The sequence below is a fragment of the Pseudorasbora parva genome, chromosome 21, assembly GCF_024679245.1.
Source record: "Pseudorasbora parva isolate DD20220531a chromosome 21, ASM2467924v1, whole genome shotgun sequence".
In the NCBI taxonomy this organism is placed as follows: Eukaryota; Metazoa; Chordata; class Actinopteri; order Cypriniformes; family Gobionidae; genus Pseudorasbora; species Pseudorasbora parva.
Window position 1 is genome coordinate 29177818 of NC_090192.1, and position 20661 is coordinate 29198478.

Here is a 20661-nt window from a genome sequence, read left to right on the forward strand (position 1 = left end):
ACATCTTCCTACTGTTCATTTCAAAAACAATACACACACAGGATGCTGTGGTGCCAGGGGAGTGAGACGGGATGCAAAACGGGAGATGGTGCCTGTTCAAAAAAAATTATGACAAAATAACCAACAAATATGAGACCAGATAATAGGGTCAATTCAGGAAATGGTGCCCTTTTATTTGACTCATCCTAAGGAGATGACAAAAGTTGCCCAATTTACCAGAATTCATAAGCAACATTGTGAATATTATTAAGATTTATATTTGTTGTTAAAATAGTGTGTCTGATTAGTAGAAAATTTACCAAAGACTTTTCCACGAATCAATTTAAACCATCAAATTGTATGTGTGTTTTATTTATATATATATATATATATATATATATATATATATATATATATATATATATATATATATTACACATACATACATATATGCACACACACATACATCCATATATATATATATTTTTTTTTTCCAATAATATTTAAAGTGATATACACAACTGTATAATTATTTTAAATACAATATTTTTTAATACATCTAAAAAATATCAAACTAATTGAACACAAGAAAGAAAAATATATTAGACATTTCTTTTTACAAAATTGTGACTGTTTTAGTTGTGTTACACATTTAAAATCTATTTGACTACAATAGCTGCAATGATGGGCCTTTTGACATTTTAAAGGAATACATAGAGATATATATTGAATGTCATCAATAGGCATGAAAATCCGGAGATCCAGGCAAATGGCATGACACACCAGACTCTAAAAAATGCTGGGTTAAAACAACCAAAGTTGGGTTGAAAATGGACAAGCCCAGAAACTGGGTTGCTTGAATGGGTCCAATCACTGGGTTCAAACAACCCAATTTCTGGGTTTGTCCATTTTCAACCCAACTTGGGTTGTTTTAACCCAGCATTTTTATGCATGTGTATATTAATGCCAAACAGCTTTTTAACTGTTCAAAAATATTTGATGGATGCTTAAATTCCCTCAAAAACAATGAAAGGGTCTGCTGTGAGCTCAATAGAGAAAAGCACACACACATAGTGTTTCAGTTTCACTAGACCAGACAGAAAATATGCACACTCTTACTATGTATTAGAACAGAAAACACAACAGAGGGCAAAAAAGTTGTTCGTCATGACGAATGCCACTGTCAATCAAAAAGTTCCAGAGGAAGTTTTCATTGAAGGTAGGTTGGTGATGTCTGTCTCCTTCCCCGCAGGACAATCACAGGGCCCTGTGCAGCGACAGCCGCCTGACACCAGATCAAACGCCACACTGCCCTTGGAATGACACTGCAGCCACTTCAAGGGGGACGTAGTCACTGATCTCAGAACAGCGCAGCTAACACCCTGACGAGCGATACCTTTACGAGTTCGGAAACGACAGAGGAGGAGAAGCCCGTCACTCCAATGTCATACACAGTGACCCCACAGTGTTTAATAATTGGAAAAGTGGAAAAGATCGACTGACGTAAAGATGTAAAAGGCAGGATCTTTTCAAGGGTAAAATACCAATTGTTCTAAAGCATTCAGTCACCACAGCATCATACAAAAAATGATCATAACCATTATGGAACTATTACTTAATAAACCCATGGTTTTCATGTCTGGGGGTCTATGAACTAATATATTATGTACATACAGTTATAAAATTATATATATTTTTTATATTATATACATTTTTATATTGTAGTAACTTTAACATGACTTTTAATACAACAGTTTTTACAATGTATAGTTAAAAGAAACACGATTTAATCACTTATGTTAACATTTTAAAATGTAATGCATATACATATTAAAATATCAATATACAGTAGTTGCCAAAATGATTAGAACACTTGGCATATTTAAGAGGTTTCAGTTGTTTTTGTTGACTTGACCATTACAGTACCCATAAAACTAACAAAATATCTACAGTCAGGATTATGCTCTATTGACCATAGAAGAAATATTTCTTACAAAAAAAACAAGCTAGGCCTATTTCACTGTCAGTGTCACACAAACTGGACAGATCTATTGTCCATTTAAAGGAAAGCCTTTGGCTTCAGTTGCAGAAGGGATGAGATAACATTAATGTTTAAGTTCTCTGAAATATATTGCCAGAGAGATATGTACTGCTGTAATGGCTGCAAAAGGTGGACATACCAAATAGTTAAAAGTGGATAAAAAAAAGCCCAACTCACTTCATCTGACATTTGTTGTGCTCACTGCAACCATCTGGATGTTTCATTAACATTATGAAATGGAATCATGTTTCAGATCTGTCAGATGTTCTAATAATTCTGGGCACCACTGTACATTTAATGTATGCAATTGCATTAAGAACATTTAATATATTATATTAATTGTAATAATATTTAGACAATACAAAAGTCTGGGTGAGGGGTCCTTCGGCCAGAAAAGATTGATTTCTGTCCTATATCATGTCCTACCCTATAATGGATGCTAAATAGATGCTGCTACCTGTAGTATAATGGAAAAGATGTATTTCTCTCTTTCAGAACGATGTAGCCCTAATGTAAAATCTCATCACATAACATGTCAGTCCTGAGTTTGTTTGCAGCCCAAACATGTGTGCGCTTTCCAAAGCAGGCAATCAGCACACACTAATAGGAGTGGGAGAGACACAGTTTAAGTGTCACTGTTACCCATGATGCTCTCAGCAGTGGGTAATGAGGCTGAGGTGTGTGTGTGTGCCACAGGGGTTTATCCAGAGGCCTGTCAACTTCCCGGCAGCCTGCTGCACATACACACTCACACATTCACACACTCTTCATTTAGATGCTCATGAAACTTTACAGCTTTACACATTGACGTTATAAGCACAAATACACACACACACTATGGAGCCATCAGTAATCATTATCGAATATAACACAAACAACATGCAGAGAGAGTCTCTTCCCATGAAACTTGTCTTAAACGGAAACATAAATCTGACACATGATACTGACATTGTGACCAGTAAGGGCAATTAGTGGTCGACTGATGCAATGACAAGTTTGATAAATACTCCAGTAGAATGGTATTTTAAATCAAATATTTTAGACTAGTTCTTAATCTGTGAAAAAACTACTATAAAATGTATGTTACAAATTATTTCTACTCCAAATAAATGTACCACAGTTTTCTCCAAAACAGTAAAAACAATATTAGATGATAAATGTTTCTTAAGCATCAAATCAGAATATTACCTTAGAATGATCAATCTTACCAAAATACTGGAGTAACAGCTGCTGGATACATTACATTTTAAAAAATATATATATCAAAACAGTTGTGATAATATTACCATAATTACTGTACTTTTGAGATGAGGTTCAGGTGTCTGGAGCTAACAGTCTTAGTCAGTTTTAGTGATATATAGACACAAACACACGCACGCACGCACACACACACAAACACAAAATCATTTATAATTATATTTTTTAAAGGACATTGATCCAAAAAGCTGTTTGCAGTTATCCAGTGTGCACTTCATTGCATCCGAGTACAGTGCCATTTGACTAAAACTGGCTAAGACTGTGTTAGCTCCAGACATCTGAACTGAAATGTTGTGACACACAAGATGCTCAGAGTATCTGCTGTCCAAAATAAACCTGACACACAGCATTCCTGAAGGGTACAAAACACCCCAGCGTCTAAAAGGCCTGAGCGAGAGCTGTGACCAGGAGAGAAACAAGATACTCAGTTATAGTAGTAAATCTTGCAGATGCGCGTCACCACGCTCCATGATACGCATACACACACTCATCAATGCCACTTCACTTTAATTCAGCTGGGGCACTGAACAAGCAAATTATAAAGGATACAAACGTACTGTAAGTGATTGTGGTTTTGCTAACCTTTTCTATAACCAAATGAAGAGGGGGAAAAGAAGAGCATTGAGGTCAGGAGTTTTAATTCATTCAAAACATTTTCAGTGGGGTTCAAATCTGGTCTTTGTGCAGGCTAGTCAAGTTCTTCCACACCAGACTCAGTAAATAAATTCTTTACGGACATCAATTTGCGCACAGGGGCATGGTCATGTGGAGCAGAAACGGGATCTCCCCGAACTGTTGCCAAAAAACTGGAAGCACATAATTCTCTTGAATGTCATTGCATGCAGCTGCATTACCATCTTTACTGGAATTAAGAGGTCTAGCAACCAAGACAACCCCACATGACTGTACCACCAAATACTATGACAGGTAGCATTCTCATGGCATCAGCCAAACCAACATTTATGGTGGTGAAGCAAGATCTCCAAAGGCAACATTCACAACTCTGGTAGATGACAAATGTAGAACATGGAGTTCGCCACAGCTGCTCAGAACGGAAATCAGAGAAATGCTGGGAAAAGAGCGCCCACGAGGAGGGGCTAATGGAAATTGCTCCAAATTTTGAACTTTGGCTCGTTCAAGATCTCATGGCACTGAAAAAAACTCAATGGGGAGGGGAAAATGACTGATCACAGAATAAAAAAAACGGCAAAACCGATGCACTAAGCACCTTTTGATTCTCAACACGTGACTTTAAGATTATAGAAGAAAATATCAGGATTATTATAAAGGTTAGTTTGTAGAGTAATACCTCACCTGAAGAGTTGGTAAATTTAGACAGAGCGAAATTACGACTTCGCTTCTGAACAATCTTTGTTCTTCCTTCAACCTATATCAGTCGTTCATTATGATTTTGACAGCAGACCTTGATGTCAAAGAATTTCGTACTCGCACAAAACTATACGGCGAAGTGCGTGTAGGAGTTTGTTTGCGAGGATGGGAGAGAGTGTGTGGGAGAAAGAGAGCCGTGCCCCCGTCACTTCTCCACCCTGCTCTCTCGGCTCCAGCATCTTAACGAGGCTTTTCCCCTCGCTTTGCAGAACGAGGGAGAAGCCAAATAAATAAAAGAATAAAAGGCGAGCAAGAAGAGGGAAAACACACACTGAACTATAATTTGTTATATCTTTCAGCTCCAATTAAAAATAATATCAAATCTTTTTGTTCAACTTCATAACAAGACTTCAAGAGGGCCCCCATGACTCTTTCTATTTGCATCCCTCAACAGCCCACTGGTGCTCCTGAATCACATTAATTATATGACCTACATAGCACGTCGTTAATATTCCAAGCTGGGAGAGGAACTGGGAGCCAATACGGTGGAAGTCTAAATTTGGAGATCTTCAGGACATCAGAGCTCCCGCTTTTCTGGGGTTTGCGCTTTGATCTCCTCCCTCTTGACATTGTTTGCAAATGTCTGTTTAATGGGACTGGCAAACACCAGAATACAGCCACATTCGGGTTTTTTCTTCTTCTTTTTTCGCTCTCCCGCCACCCTCCCTCCCCTTCTCTTCGTCTGCTATCACGCCGTGCCGATGACGACTCTCGAAACGGCGAAACAAAGGGAGACGGAGAGGAAAATCAAGGAAGAGAGAGAGGTGACAGTGTGGCTCACCTCTCACAATACCACGTCTACTGATCTAATCGCTGCTGGGATCAGAGCGCTTAGTGACAGAGAAGTGTTACAGCTGTTCGGGATGTACAAAGTCGGAGCTACTCTGCTTCACAAGTAATGCGTTCTGAATATGAATATTTTATAAAGGTGCGTGTGTGGGGGTGGGGGGGGGGGGGATCACGCGAGGCACTCCTGTTGTTTGCGCATTAACGCACAACACCCAAAGTAAGCGGGCTCGTTCCCGTCCAGAGACGTGGAGAACCTGATGTCTTAATCAGTGTCCAGCTGTACCGTGGGCTCCTTCAGAAGATCGAGGCCTGGCTCCTCTAAGCTCGGCCATGAATATGGAGCTGTTCTGCGGTGCGGGGCTTGGTTATGTTTTCTGTCTGATATGTCTGCCCCATTCCCATTTCAAAGGGAGGTCCACCCAGGGGTTTGACTTTTTGATCTGCCTGGCGACTGACTCGACCACCTGCATGCGGTATCAGGCCCCTGGTCTCCGTGGAAGGCCGGGAAGGCTGAGCAGTAGCTCTGCGCTGGGCACTGATCCCAACACTACCCCCTTTCTCTTGCTTTCTCGCTCTCTGACCGCATCAGCAGGAGGCCCATACTCCAGTTCTGAAGCCATAAGGATGCCATCGCAGCCATTTTGAGGTGAAATGCTCTGTCTTTACAAAAAATTAAGATTCTAAAACAAAACAATGGCTCTCTTTATGGCTGCCCTTAGCATGCGTTTTAAAGGTATAGTTCCCCCAAAAGTGAAAATTCTGCCGTCATGTACTCAACCGCATGTTGTTTCACGAATTAAAACTTTATTTCTTCTGTGGAACATACAAGATGATATTGTTTTTAATACAATGGAAGTAAAAACTGTTTGTTACAAACATGTTTGTTTCTACAAATAGAAGAAAGGTTGAAGATTCACTGTGATCAGATCATGACAAAAGAAAACAGACGCTAAGCTCTTGTAACTTGTTCATCCAATTTAATCAACAAATTATTTCACTGGATTACACTATGAAATGTTGTTTCTCTAATTTCTCTCCCTAAAAAGAGTGCATTAAAACTTTTTCTCTGCTTTGCTGAAGAAAAATGGAATGCAAGAAATCATCACAATTTCTAATGTAATATGTAAATTGCATTTTGCATGAGTAGGTGTAATGGAATCTGATCACACTGGAGACGGCATTGTAACTGAGGTATAAGTTTTGGTTAAAGAACAAAAATGCATTAGAAATTCATGTTAATGCCAGGTATAAAGGGCCACTGTTGTTTAGTCAAATCATCTTAACAGACCTATAAAGGAAAGTTCACCTAAAAGTTAATATTCCCTCACAATTTACTTACCCTCATGCCATTCTAAACCTGCATATTATTCTTTCTTCTGTTGAGCACAAAAGGAAATATTTTAAAGGACACGGTGTCCAAATTTCAAACAAAAAGGCTATATTTTTTAATACATCAAAAGAAAGTCAGGTTTGGAACAAAATATGGCTGAGTAAATGATGACAGAATGTTCTTTTTTGTGTGTGGACTATCTCTCTAAAAAAAATCAATACAGAAACCATCAGGAACAGAAGGGATCTGTTCTCAGTTTCAAGTCTTGTTAATATATACACAACCAAATGTAAGTTTTGCAAATATAAAAACTTCTCGTGCAAGGTCACATTGCTCACGCATGCTTCAGCCCTCCTCCCAAGCTGCTTTGAAGGCTCGACTGAATCCAGTAACTTTGTGTATTAAACAATCCGTCATCAAGGCAAATGTTTTAATTGGTATGATTATTCTTTAATAATATTATGATTTCTTTAAGCAGGCATCGCCATTAAAAGTTAATGAGATGAGAATGACCATGACAATATAATTAAAACCCTCAGGAGTTTCTGAAGCTGTCTATTAATAATTTAGAGCGAGCTGGAGCACGAGACGGCCCAGCTCAGTAGTCTGCTCAGGGAGAGAAAGAGCGAGAGGACCGGGAGAGTAAAACTGCTTTGCCCATCATGACGCGAGTTTACTTTGATTAAGGGCTGAATTACCAGACTATCACAGTTGTGTCACTGTTAAATCCCTCTTCAGGGAACCTTTAGGGATACGCAACTCTTATTTGATACCAGTGTATTATAAACAGATTTTTTTTGAACTCTGGAAAGTTGGGATGAAAACAGGAGCATCCTCGGAGCGGAAGTATCACAGAGTACACATATTTGGAGTCGTCCTCACCCACACAGTGCTCTCCACTCAGGGTAAACATCTGGTGCGGCGCGGGTCTCTCTGTCTCCATCTTACAACAATATTTATCACAGCGGGCTAATGCTCTGTCCTCAACTTACTGCTGAGAGCCTGTGAACCTCACCATGAAAAACACAACCTGGAGTAAGTGAGTGTGTGTACAAAGGCCAACGTAGATAATCAAGTAACGCAGCACCCCAGGGAGTCAAGTTCACCTCGCTTTCATTTAAATTACCCTTACATCTCTGCCTGGCGCAAGAATTGAATTCAATCACACTGTACAGTCATTTAAGAAAAATACAAATCCAAAAGTGACATTGCAAAAACATTCTATCCCCTTCCTCAATGACTAATTAAAAATGTAGGACAGTATTGTGTTATTACATAATTAACTTGTTCTTGCTTATCAAAAGCTTTTTTCTTAACCAGTAACCTTATAGTTGTTAATGTTCTTGATGGATAACCCAAATAAAAAGAAAAGAAAAAAAGCATTGGAAATGTTACATTTTTATTATTATTATTTTTTAGATTATGTTCATAATTTGTCTAAATGAATTAATATATTTTCATGATCAATACACACACACACACACACACACACACACAGGTTTAAAAAAAGTAATATGTCGTAGCTGTAGTAGTAATATTTAATATATTGTGCTATTAATCAAATGTCCAAAGGCTAAGCAAGCATGGAATTAAATGAAAGCCAGGAAAATTCATAACGATGAAAAGCAGATCAGGAAAAAAAAAAAAAAAAAAAAAAAACTGTAAACCAAACCAAACAGTAAACCAAAACATCTATTAATTGTCTTTGCTGCTATTTTGTTAAAAATGGCTTTGAGATGCAAGGCAAATATAATATGTGGGAAGACTTTATTTGCTCCTTTTCCAAGCGATACAGAGAAAAAGTGAGAGTAAAAGAAAGAGAGAAAAAGAGAGAGAGAGCGAGGGAGTAAGAGAGAGAGAGAGAGACAGAGAGAGAGAGAGAGAGAGAGAGAGAGAGAGAGAGAGAGAGAGAGAGAGCTTTTCTAGGCAGACAGGAAGAACTGGGGGTGCGGTGGGCCTTCATGCAGAAAGGCATAGGGCTGAAGGGAGACGGCACGCATGCAAAAAGCTCATAAATCCTGATTTGAGGCGGCCTCACTGCAGCACTACATTGCTTAAATGCTACGTCTGATTTAGTCTTCCCATTAGGTGACAGCTGAACTTTAACATTAATATGATAATATTGAAATAAGTGCGTGTTATTTACTTAGTGGCGGGGCGGGATGGAATAAGAGAGAAACAGAGGGAGGTGGGAAGGAAAGGAGGATGATGAATGATTTCTGGACAGCTTCTGTGACACCGGGCGGCCGCGGCCCCTCTAATGAGACTTGACAAAATGGAGACATATGCAGAAATATTGGTTACAGTCTGTATCCCCGGCATCTTTCTCTCTCTCTGTCCCTCCTCCTCCTCTCCCTCTCGCTCGCCGCACACGTCCTGATTGTCTACAACCACTGAAGCATCTATTTCAATTGGCACTTCCTTCCTGGACCCAGGGTTTTAAATTTAGCTGGTGTCATTTACATATTACTCTTAATCAAAAAAAGAAAAAAGAAACAAAACCTTGCCGTCACGGTTCAGGAAAGGGCGCAAAGGCACTTTATAAAACGGAGATGTGACAGACGTTCAACTGAATTGAGCGTGTATGTGAAGGAGAGAGATATGAGGCTGATGGAGAAAACAACAGTAAGTGGAAGAGAGAGAGAGCGAGAAAGAGAGAGAGAAGCTGTGGATTGCTTCAGTTATCTCACATCTACCACACAAGGAAAAAAGCCAATATCTCATCAGCCTGCTGATATGAATGATGAGTTCTGCCGTTTAAAGCCAATACTACATAGAGACAAAATAGTGGGAGGACCACTAGATCTGCTTTAGGGCAGATGAATGCTGAAAAAACCCAACTGCATGACTATGCTCACATGGAATGTGCATGTAGATGCCAGAACTTGCAATATTTTAAAAAGTTTTCTATGAGAACCCTGCATATTTAAATTCACAATTCGACATGTATTTCATTTAAATACAGAAATTTCTCTCATTATAATGATTTGAAATGTAAAAAAACAAGAGACGCTGATTCCATGGAGGTTCATGTTTTATGTTTAAATACGAAATCTAGTGAGCGGAGTGTTTGGGGTAATTGGATTTTATTGAATTACTAATTACTCAAAAGCCCGTTTAGATTGATGCTATGCAACCACAGTGCATAACAATAAGTGTGTTCATGCAGTGGATGGTATAGAGCCACTGTCAAACACATCCACAGAAAGGTATCAGAAACTGTCCCTACCTTACTCTTACCTTCTCAGCATGCCGGTCAGGATCCGCGAGCTCTTGCCCAAGTTAGCGTCCGTCTCTCTCAGCTGGGAGAAGAAGAGAAAGAAAAAGAGAGAATGTCCACTTTAGAGAGGTCATGTTTGCGATATAAAAAGAGGCTTGAGCCTTATTCGGATGGAAATTGTTTCTAATGTGGACATTTAAAAAAAAGTATTTGCATGACACCTCAGTGATAAACCTTGTGCATTCAGATGGCTATTTATTTACAGTGGAGGAGCGAGTTGTGTGATTCTAGGAACATACTACTCGCTTCGCATGATTGTCCGTTTAATTTAAAGGGTTAGTTCACCCAAAAATTAAAATGATGTCATTAAATACCCTCATGTCGTTCGACACCCATAAGACCTTTGTATCTTCGGAACACAAATGAAGATATTTTTGTTGAAAACCGATGGCTCAGAAATGCCTCCATTGGCCACAATGTAATTTCCTCTCTCAAGACCTAAAAAAGGCACTAAAGACGTCGTTACAAAGCCCATCTCACTACAGTGGCTCCACAATAATTTTATGAAGCATTGAGAATAGTTTTTATGTGCAAAAAAAACAATTAAATAACGACTTATGTAGTGATGGCCAAAACACTGCTATGTAAAGCTTTGAACCGTTATGAATCAGTGGTTTGGATCGCTAAAGTCACATGATTTCAGCAGTTTGACATGTGATCCGAAACATGAATCGATATGCTGAATCATTAAGATACAAAGCTTCAGGAAGACGTGTTTTGAAATCGGACATCACTATAGAACCACTGTAGTGAGATGGACTTTGTAATGGCGTCTTTAGTACCTGTTTTTCTCCTTTGAACAGTGACGAAATTAAATATAATTCTTGTTTAAAAAGTGTAGGCTACATCTTTAAAATGAATCTAAAACTACAGCAACGAGGAACTGTACGGTGGAAGGCAGTGGTTATATTGACTGTTTAACCGTTAACACCGCTAGATGGGGGGAAATATCACACAGTGTAGCTTTAAAAAACAAACCAAACAAAAAAAACAGACAAGCTGTGGATTTAGGTAGGCCTGCTATTTTTATTTGACGGAAAAAAACTTAGTCTAGAAAAAATCTATTCTGGCTCTGACGTGCGGTGACATTCTGATAGCATTATGTTTAGTCCAGTTCATTCATTAGGTAGCAAACAGAAATCAAGTTAGAAGAGACCAAACATCTCCACACTTCCCCCATTTAAGTACAGTTACACAAATAGTTGAACGACCTAGTATGGTGACGCCAATTAAAACATGCCGCTTTTCTTAGCGGGTTAAAATGGAACTACAATGTATGGCGGAATAGCACTTTTGAGAGTACTTCGAGTCAGAGCAGTAAAAAGTCACGCCTGACAAATCCTCCCTCACAACCCCACGTACCCCATTGACAGAAATGAGAGGGTGGGAGGGACTATCCCTTTAAATAATTCATTTTTAATTGATAACTCATTGATGTGGATTCATACGACCATGGTGTTAGTCAAAAACCAGTAGGTAATTTGTCAAGGGATTTTTAAGCGAGTGGTGGGAGAAAAACACTGACATTCTGGATTTTGGATGGCAATATAATTACAGACTAGCCCCTGTAAATGTTCAAAATATCTTATGACCCCATGAGAAACAATTACCGTCCAAATAGTGCTTTGGAATGTCTATAGACTTTAGTGAGAGAAACTATCAAATTAACTTTCATTCATTCAGTACATTATTTACAGTTTGTTGCTATACTTTCTTTCTCTTTTAAATGTGTCATGTTCAACTACTGTCACGTTCAAGTTCAAAGATGAAGAAGATGAAGGCAGGTTAAGAGTTTAAAATAGTAACAAGGTTTGTTAACAAAAGCAAACCACTCAACACCAACAATACCAGACCAAGACAGAAAGAAATGAGGAATTTAAATACTCAATGATCAGCTGTGATAAAAAAATAAATATCCATGGTAACGAGTGACTGGCACAAAAACTAGAACCAAGGAAACAAAAAACTGAAGATAAACTTAAGTGAAACTAATTGAAATTAATCATGACATATATGTTTTATATTCAATATATGGCTCATGTAGCAGGATGCATACATACGTAAAAGCCATCCATCTGGAGTGTGTGCGTGTGTGTTTAGGAATGCTGACATTGCTATGGAAGTAAAGCCAGAGCACTGGCAGCCGTCAGATACATGACCATGACTCCTTCTCTGTCCTCACAGTCAGCGGGGACATGTGTATGTGTGTGTGTGTACGTTAGCGAGCAGGCTCAGGGACAGATGTGGTTTAAGGCGGGTTTGGGTTCTGGCACCACCAACAGCCCAAGAGCTGCCTGATGTCTCTCTCAAGGATGGATCTGTCCCATGAGAGCTTCCTCGGCTTTTCCCAAAATCCCTCTCTGTTTCTCTCTCAGGTCAAACTTGTGCCAATACCAAAACACATGGTGGAGCTCTCCGTGAATTAGGAACCCAAAACAAGACCCACAACAAAAGAGATTACCAGTACAGCAGATCTAGAGCAGAGTCTGATTACAGACTAGTAAATGGTCTTGGTAAGATGATTCCCAGTAGCTTGATTCAATGCCTGAACTTCATTGAATAGAGTTAAAAGACTCACAGTCACGCATGCCTAAACCTATATAAAGAAAAATGCCACAAAAAACTATCGTAGAATAAACAGACACAGGAATATTACCTATACAACAAGACATTTTAAAACACTATTTACCTTTCATGAAATTCGGTCAATGTAATTCATTATGAAAATCAAGACACTTAATCTTAATCTTTGTGTAATCTTTGTGACCTGTGTGATTACTTTTATGATTCCTGCTCAAATGAATAACAAATTTTGGTCTGTTTTAAAATGTCTTGTGAAAAGCCAACCAAACCAGGGGGGAAATGCAACATCTAATTTAAGTCTCGGAGCAAAGAAAATGGACTACAAAAACTGAAAACAACCAGAAGTCAACATTTATTATTTATTTTAAAGTTTACCATACAAAGAAACCCTACCATACCATTTGAAAATGCCATCTAGAACTACAATCTGGAATACAAATGGCACAAACATTCTGACCAATGAGGTGGCAGTTTGTTCCCAAGTGACAATTTTGGGTCCATTTTGAAATGCTACAGTAGATTATATAAATCAAATTTCAGGACAAAATGCATGCTACACTGTAACAATTCAAAGTGTCTTTTTCGGAAACAAAAAAAAAAAAAAACATTTTTTGAAAAGGACCTGAAGTCTGGATTCTCTCATTTTAACACTCACCATGCAACACCCATCCAACTTGGACGTCCAACCATCTAGAGAATCGGAAAATGTCACTTTGAGCTAAACCCTAGAATATATAAACATCCTGACTAATGAGGAGGATTTTTTTCTCCCATGTGACTTTTATTAACAATGTTGGATTGTGAACACGAATCAAATTGCAGGACATAATGCAATGCTGTAACAATTACATAATCTCGGTTTCAGAACAAAGAAACCGAAATACAAGTTAAAATGTCCCTTAGTCTATGGGATTGTTCCACTCATTTTAATGTTAAGTGTGATTGTTTGGAACCGTAATAGCAGAACTCAACAAGTAGGTGTGGGATAAGTTATGTGTTAGGGTTAGGGTTAGAGGCTTGTTCACTGAGGATGAGCAATAGTAATAAAGCTGCTTGCAAGGCACTAGGTCTCTCTTAGTGTTTGTGTGTTTGTTTGAAAGAGACTGAGTGAACAGATTGTTAAGAGACACTCCAAAAACTCTTTCATCTGCTGTTTCCTTCTCTCAAAAAGCAGTTTATTGCTCTTTCCATCTAATGTCTTCTTATCATGCTTTCTTTTCTTTTCTCCTCTCCATTTTTCCTGCCCGGCAAAATGTCTTTAAAGTGTGAGGGCCAGTCGGGGCTCCAGGGATGGAGAGCTATTCTCCATAGACAGCAGACCTTTGAAAGGAAATGTTTTATTTCCTTTGAAATGAGCTGCCTGCCCAACTGCCATGTTGTGATCTTTAAGCATCCTTCATAAAAAGCCATCAGAGAGGCCCCTGACTGAGCTCTCTATACCAGTCTTCAGGAAAGAAAGAGAGTGTGAGAGAGAAAAAGAGAGAGATGTAAGACTATGACTGTGGACACGGCAGGGACAAATAAAAAAGGAGGGATGGACTGAGATATGGAAAGGTAAAAACGATTATTCATGCAGAGGATAAAGTAAAAAATAAAGGTTTAAGTGAGGAGGGGGGGGAGTAAAAAAGGGATGAGTATGTATGGAGAGACATTTGATACCTGGTAGGAGGAGTGACACTCAAAAAAGCTCACAACAGTCCTCTATATCATCACCTTTCAATCTAGGTGCTGCATACTTATGTCTATATTGCCCTGACGGTTATCGATATGGCCAAGTAAAAATAAAGATTTTTCCACTATATATACATATATATATATATATATATATATATATATAGTGTGTGTGTGTGTGTGTGTGTGTGTGTGTGTGTGTGTGTGTGTGTGTGTGTGTGTGTGTGTGTGTGTGTGTGTGTAAATTATGTATATTAAATCTAATTAAACTTATATTGAAAAACAAATGAAATCGAGAAATGTCGGATATATTGCATTTACAGATATTCTGCATATACAGGTTCTGGTCATATAATTAGAATATCATTAAAACGTTAATATCACTAATTCCATTAAAAAAGTAAAACTTGTATATTATATTATATTATATTAATTATATTATATTCATTCATTCACTACACACAGACTGATATATTTTAAATGTTTATTTCTTTCATTTTGATGATTATAACTGACAAGGAAAATCCCAAATTCAGTATATTAGAAAATTAGAATATTACTTGAGACCAATACAAAGAAAGGATTTTTAATAATCTTGGCCAGCTGAAAAGTATGAACATGAAAACTATGAGCACGTACAGCACTCAGTACTTATTTAGGGCACCTTTTGCCTGAATTACTGCAGCAATGCGGCTGGCATATCACATCCTTCTCTTCACAATACCCCATAGATTTTCTATGGGGTTAAAGTCAAGCAAGTTTGCTGGCCAATTAAGAACAGGGATACCATTAATCCTTAAATCAGGTCCTTAAATCAGGTACTAGCTGCTTTTGCACTAGTGTGTGCAGGTGCCAAGTTCTGTTAGAAAATGACATCTGCATCTCTATAAAGTTGGTCAGCAGCAGAAAGCATGAAGTGCTCAAAAACTTCCTGGTATACAGCTACTTTGACCTTGGACCTCAGAAAACACAGTGGACCAACACCAGCAGATGACATGGCACCCCAAACCATCACTGACTGTGGAAACTTTACACTAGACCTTAAAGGGATAGTTCACCCAAAAATGAAAATGCTGTCATTATTTACTCACCCTCATGTTTTTCCAAACCTGTATGAGTTTCTTTGTTAGGCTGAACACAAAAAAAAAAAGTATTTGGAAAAATGTTTGTAAAAAAAAGCAGCTAGAGCAACCATTGACTATCATAGTACTTTTTTCACTTTCATTTTTTGGTGAACTCCCTTTAAGCAACTTGGATTGTGTGCCTCTCCTCTCTTCCTCCAGACTCTGGGACCCTGATTTCCATCGGAAATGCAAAATGTACTTTCATCAGAGAACAACTTTGGACCACTCAGCAGTCCTTTTTGTCTTCATCCCAGGCGAGCCGCTTCTGACACTGTCTGTTCAAGAGTGGCTTGACACAAGGAATGCGACAGCTAAAACCCATGTCTTGCATATGTCTTTGTTTTGGTTCTTGAAGCACTGACTCCAGCTGCAGTCCACTCTTTGTGAATCTCCCCCACATTTATGAATGGATTTTGTTTCACAATCCTCTCCAGGGTGTGGTTATCCCTATTGCTTGTAAAAAATAAAAAAAATCTACCACTTCTTTTCCTTCCCTTTGCCTCTCTATTAATGTGCTTGGACACAGAGCTCTGTGAACAGCCAGCCTCTTTTGCAATGACCTTTTGTGTCTTGGCCTCCTTGTGCAAGGTTTCAATGGTCGTCTTTTGGACAACTGTCAAGTCAGCAGTCTTCCCCATGATTGTGTAGCCTACAGAACTAGACTGAGAGACCATTTAAAGGCCTTTGCAGGTGTTTTGATTTAATTAGCTGATTAGAGTGTGGCACAAGGTTTCTTTAATATTGAACCTTTTCGCAAAATTCAAATTTTGGTTTTTAATGGAGGGCCTTTTGTTTTTGTAATCAGGTTCACAAAGTTTATTAAAATTTGTATTTAGATTTATCGGCCCATATATTGGTTATCGGCTTTAAAATATAAAAAAATTCTGGTTATCGGTAATGGTCAAAATATTTATATCGGCACATCCCTTTAAAAAAAAATGAATGTCATTGAATAAAATGCAAAATATCAAAGTGGCTTTTTTTCTCTAAGACAGCACAAGCAGACATTTTGCAACTAAAAAAGTTCCAGACTAAAATGCATGTTTGAGTCATTTTAACTGAAAGCAACTTGCAGTTGCATATCTTAAATATGTCAGTGCCATTGTTTTGTCTCAAGATGTACACCGTTTTTTATTTTTTTTATTTTATTTAAGCTACTTAAATATCCTGATTAAACTAAGGTATAATCCTGGCTTAATCTAAACCCTGTCTGTGAAACCAGGCCATCAGGTCATAAATTATAACAACTATAGCAATACAGTTCTTTTAGGGAATCTGTATCTACATCCACTAAAAATCAGCTTTACACCAATTGACTGAAATAGCTACAAAAAATAGTACAGAAAAGTGAAATTCATGTATATTAATCCAGTGAAGTGAATGCATTTTTAAATGTGGCTTAAAAGTGTCCAAATATTTTTTACCACTATAAAAATCTACTTCAGGAAAAGTATCTCCACCAGTCTGAGATGTAGAACAGTCACACGTGTAGCTGCGGAAAGACTTTCAGAATTACAGCAGGCGGAAGAACGCAGAACAAACCCTTGTTCTGTCCGGAGGTGTTTGTTGTCCATCTATGCTCGTTTAGACAGTCTTGCATCATGTGTGACCTCACCACATGAGACAGGACAATTACAAAGGCTTCTTATTGGTGCTGTGCTCTGTGTCAAACATTCTGTACTCTGTACATTCAATCAATCATTCCAGCAGGCCCGCAATGCAAATGTGAGAGTGGTTCGAGCTGGTGTTAACTGCTTGTACTTGAGTGTGCTCCCGTCTTCTTGTCAAGTGTCTGATCTAGGGCACTTTGTGTCATCCCAAAGAGTCAAGATCTGATCAAGTCAAGTTTTTATAAGCCTGTGTAATTGCTTTGTGAGAAAAGTGTGTGTGTGTGTTTGTTCTGTTTGAGTGTACCCTCCCGAGGACCGTTTCAGGAGTTGTTTGAGTGTGTTAACTCACTCGATCGCGGGATCTCTGGATCTTCTCACGGTCGCTGTTCAGGTTGGAAAGGATCTCCTGTCCCACTTGCTCTGTAGAAGATAAGAGGAGGAACAGTGTGAAATAAAAACCACAAAATGTTGTTTAGGCCATCTTGAGATGCAGTTTCATTTATTCCTGATCTTTTAATTTTTTTAGGTCATCCAGTGATTCCAATAGGATTCCACACAACCAGGAATTTTGAGTGGGAGTGAAAGATTTCCCCACGCAGATTTCGTAACAGGTACAAGTTAGCAGCTAACAGGACAGAAGGCTGCTTAGTTGGAAACTAAGTAACTTCTGGGTGAACTGTAATTTATACATAGTAAGAATACTGCAGGTAAATAGTGTAAAAATGTTTGACTAATAGATAGCCATACTTTCCCCGGGTAATTAAAGAGGAGGTGAAATGCTGTTTCATGCACACTGAGCTTTTTACACTGTTAAAGACTTGGATTCCCATCCTTAACATAGACAAAGTTTCAAAAACTAATGTTGGACGTTTGATGGAGTATTTCTGTGTCAAAAATACTTCTTCCGTTTTCTCACAAGTTTCTGAGAGTTTTTTTCGAGTACGGCTCGGCTTGACGTTAATAGAGCGGAAGGTCCTTGTACGGGCCGTATGGGCGAGAGAGGAAATGCACGCCCATAAACACTCCGCGCTCCACTTTATTCCTATGGGTGACGTCGAGCGACTTCAATGCTTCAGCACAGTATTCCGGGAAGGCAGCGCTGCATTCGAACCGATTTGAACGCAGAAATGACGGGAAGCTTCACAACATCGCTTCAGTCGTGTCGCAAAGTGGATCTCTACAGTCACTGCTGTCAGGACTTCACCAAATCATACCAAAGAAGTGTGTTTTTGACGGAGCGGTCTCAGCGATAAAGGTTCGGTCCTGCTTTGGAAGCAGCCGGTGAGTAAAACTGCTTCAAATGTCTGTGCTGTTGGCTATCGTCGCGTGAGTAAACATCAGTAAACCACACGATCTGGTGCTTCGTCATTCAAATGCGCTAAAGGTTACTCCATTGTTGTTCTATGTATAACATTACACTAGTCTGACGTGCAAAACTGTTTTGCTTGCTACTGCTAAGGTTTAGTCGCATACAATAGTCCATAAACCGAATCATGTCCTCATAAACTGCGAGTAAAGACACACAAATGTTGACAGGTCACTAAATACAGTATATACTACAGAGACGGACGTCCTGCTGTTGCTGTTTCTCCTGTTCAATTTATTTCAGCCTCCGAATGATTCTGGATCATATATCTATTAGCTGAGATCGATAGCCATGGGTTTCTCCACGCTTGAGGACGTCACCGCTTTGCGCACTCGTCATTCTTTAGCTCCGCCCACACGATACGCCTCAAGGCGCTCGTTTTTTTCCTGAAAGACTCGGTACAGCCCATATTTCTTTTATAAATATAATAAAAAAAAACTAAAGACTTTTCGGAGATATGAAGGATGCAATACTACTCTATAGGTACTCAAGATTGACATGAGATTGACTGAAACTGAGTGTTTCACCCCCCCTTTAATCACAGTACTTTAAGACAGGTGAATGTAAAATGAACAAAACAAATCTGTAAAAACTTTGAGAATATAGTTTGAAAAAGTTTGTTGTACAGATTTCTCAGTGCATGATAAAAAATACCTTTCTTTTAGTTTTTTTAAATGCCTTTTAAATATATGTATTGCAAATTAAATATACAGATAGAGCAAATAGATAAAGTATAATAAAAACAATTAGTAGTCGGGTAAACACTTAAAGCCCCTGTAAAGTCCAAATTAAATATGTGTTCTGAGTTTGTCCCACCACAGACAAATGTGTTATTAACCACCCAGCCAAATTTGAATCATGAAAAAAACTGTTAAGTAAATGAAATAGCTTATCAAAATCTTGAAAAAATAAGCAGCATTCTCTGCTCTCAAGCGCTGAGGGTATGTCCGCTGTCTGCGGCGAAAGCACGGCCACTTGCGGGAAAGCTGCCATAAGCACACAAGACAACACTGATGTACAGTTCATGACAGCACCAGATGTCACGGGACGGGAGGATGAAGGCTGGTGTTGTGCCGAATTCCGACCCTCGCCAAATTATTACCCACCTAGTGTTGGTAGATTTAGGGTTAGTTGTGGGCAAGGGGTTAGGATTAGGGAATCAGGTAGTGACTTCAACAAGGGGGATAATAATTTGGCAGGGGGTTGAAATTTGACACAACATCGGCACGGGAGATAATTGGTTCGGCCCCATTCTTCAACGGATTATCAGTGAATCCCAGCAGTCTCCGATGAAAGTTTGTAAAACTATCCGGTGTAAGTCACTGCAGAGGCAGGTGTTGGTGGTGATCCCAAGCTCTCCATAAAGGTAGCTGCTCACAAAATGTATCCACCTCTTCTTGATATCATTGTTTTTGTTTTGTTAGCTGTTTTGTAAGTTGTAGGCTGTAGGCTGAGTACTGTGTTCTGAGGTACTGAGTCTACTGACAGCAACTCGTGATCGAGTGGGCGATTATGATCGTGTTTGGGGAGGGGCCATCTGCACAGTGGCTCCAGTGCATCATCAAGCCATCATCTTAGCCACGTCTAAAAAATCCTGGACACAGCACTGGTGAAAAACTTTAGCTGTCTAACTCCACAATTCAGTACTACACAGGTCAGTCTTTGTAACGCGTTTCAGCAATAAATCCTAACATTTATGTGTTTAGAAACAAATCTCAGAATTGCCTTTAAAAAGTTGCAAGTCCCTTGTACAGGGACTTAAAAAAAGACTGCAAATTCTAACGATGAAGGCTAACCACAAAATTCCCAGATAAAACCAGTGCTTTAATGAAAAAGTAGGAAATGTTTCGGTCAAATGCGACCTTTCTCAGTGCTGGGTTAATAGTCTGAAAATATTCCAAAATCTCAAAATTGATCAGTGCCTGAAAAACAATGGTTTTGCCTGTAGTGTATTGCCTTTGAAAAAAGGTGACTTTGCCTCCAATTAAAGACTTACAATGAAGGAAGGACATATTAGGATTTCAGAAACTTCAAATGGGCTCTTTTGGGGGGGAGCAGTCAAAAACCATAGTAACTAAGGGTGGGAATCTCTAGGCACCTCACGATTCGATTCCGATCCAGAGGGCTGCGATGCGACAATAAAACTATTATCGATGGATTTTTTTTCTCTATACATTTTTTTTTCGTACTTAGTACTTTTAAAGCAAAGTATTTGTAATGACCCATTATATATAGCACAAAT

General features: G+C 38.8%; 1 protein-coding gene across 4 annotated transcripts in view; it reads right to left on the minus strand.

The window, feature by feature from the left end:
* vti1a (vesicle transport through interaction with t-SNAREs 1A) overlaps positions 1-20661 on the minus strand; it is a 164309-nt gene that overhangs the window by 46441 nt on the left and 97207 nt on the right. For 2 of the 4 annotated variants that reach the window (XM_067430528.1, XM_067430527.1), the window contains 2 exons: positions 17403-17473; positions 10015-10087 (listed from right to left, as the gene is read on the minus strand). In XM_067430528.1, the coding sequence (XP_067286629.1) occupies positions 10022-10087; positions 17403-17473 (137 nt within the window). In that variant the 3' untranslated portion in view covers positions 10015-10021. The remainder of the gene's footprint in view (positions 1-10014; positions 10088-17402; positions 17474-20661) is intronic. The other 2 variants (XM_067430526.1, XM_067430525.1) reach the window with 1 other exon arrangement.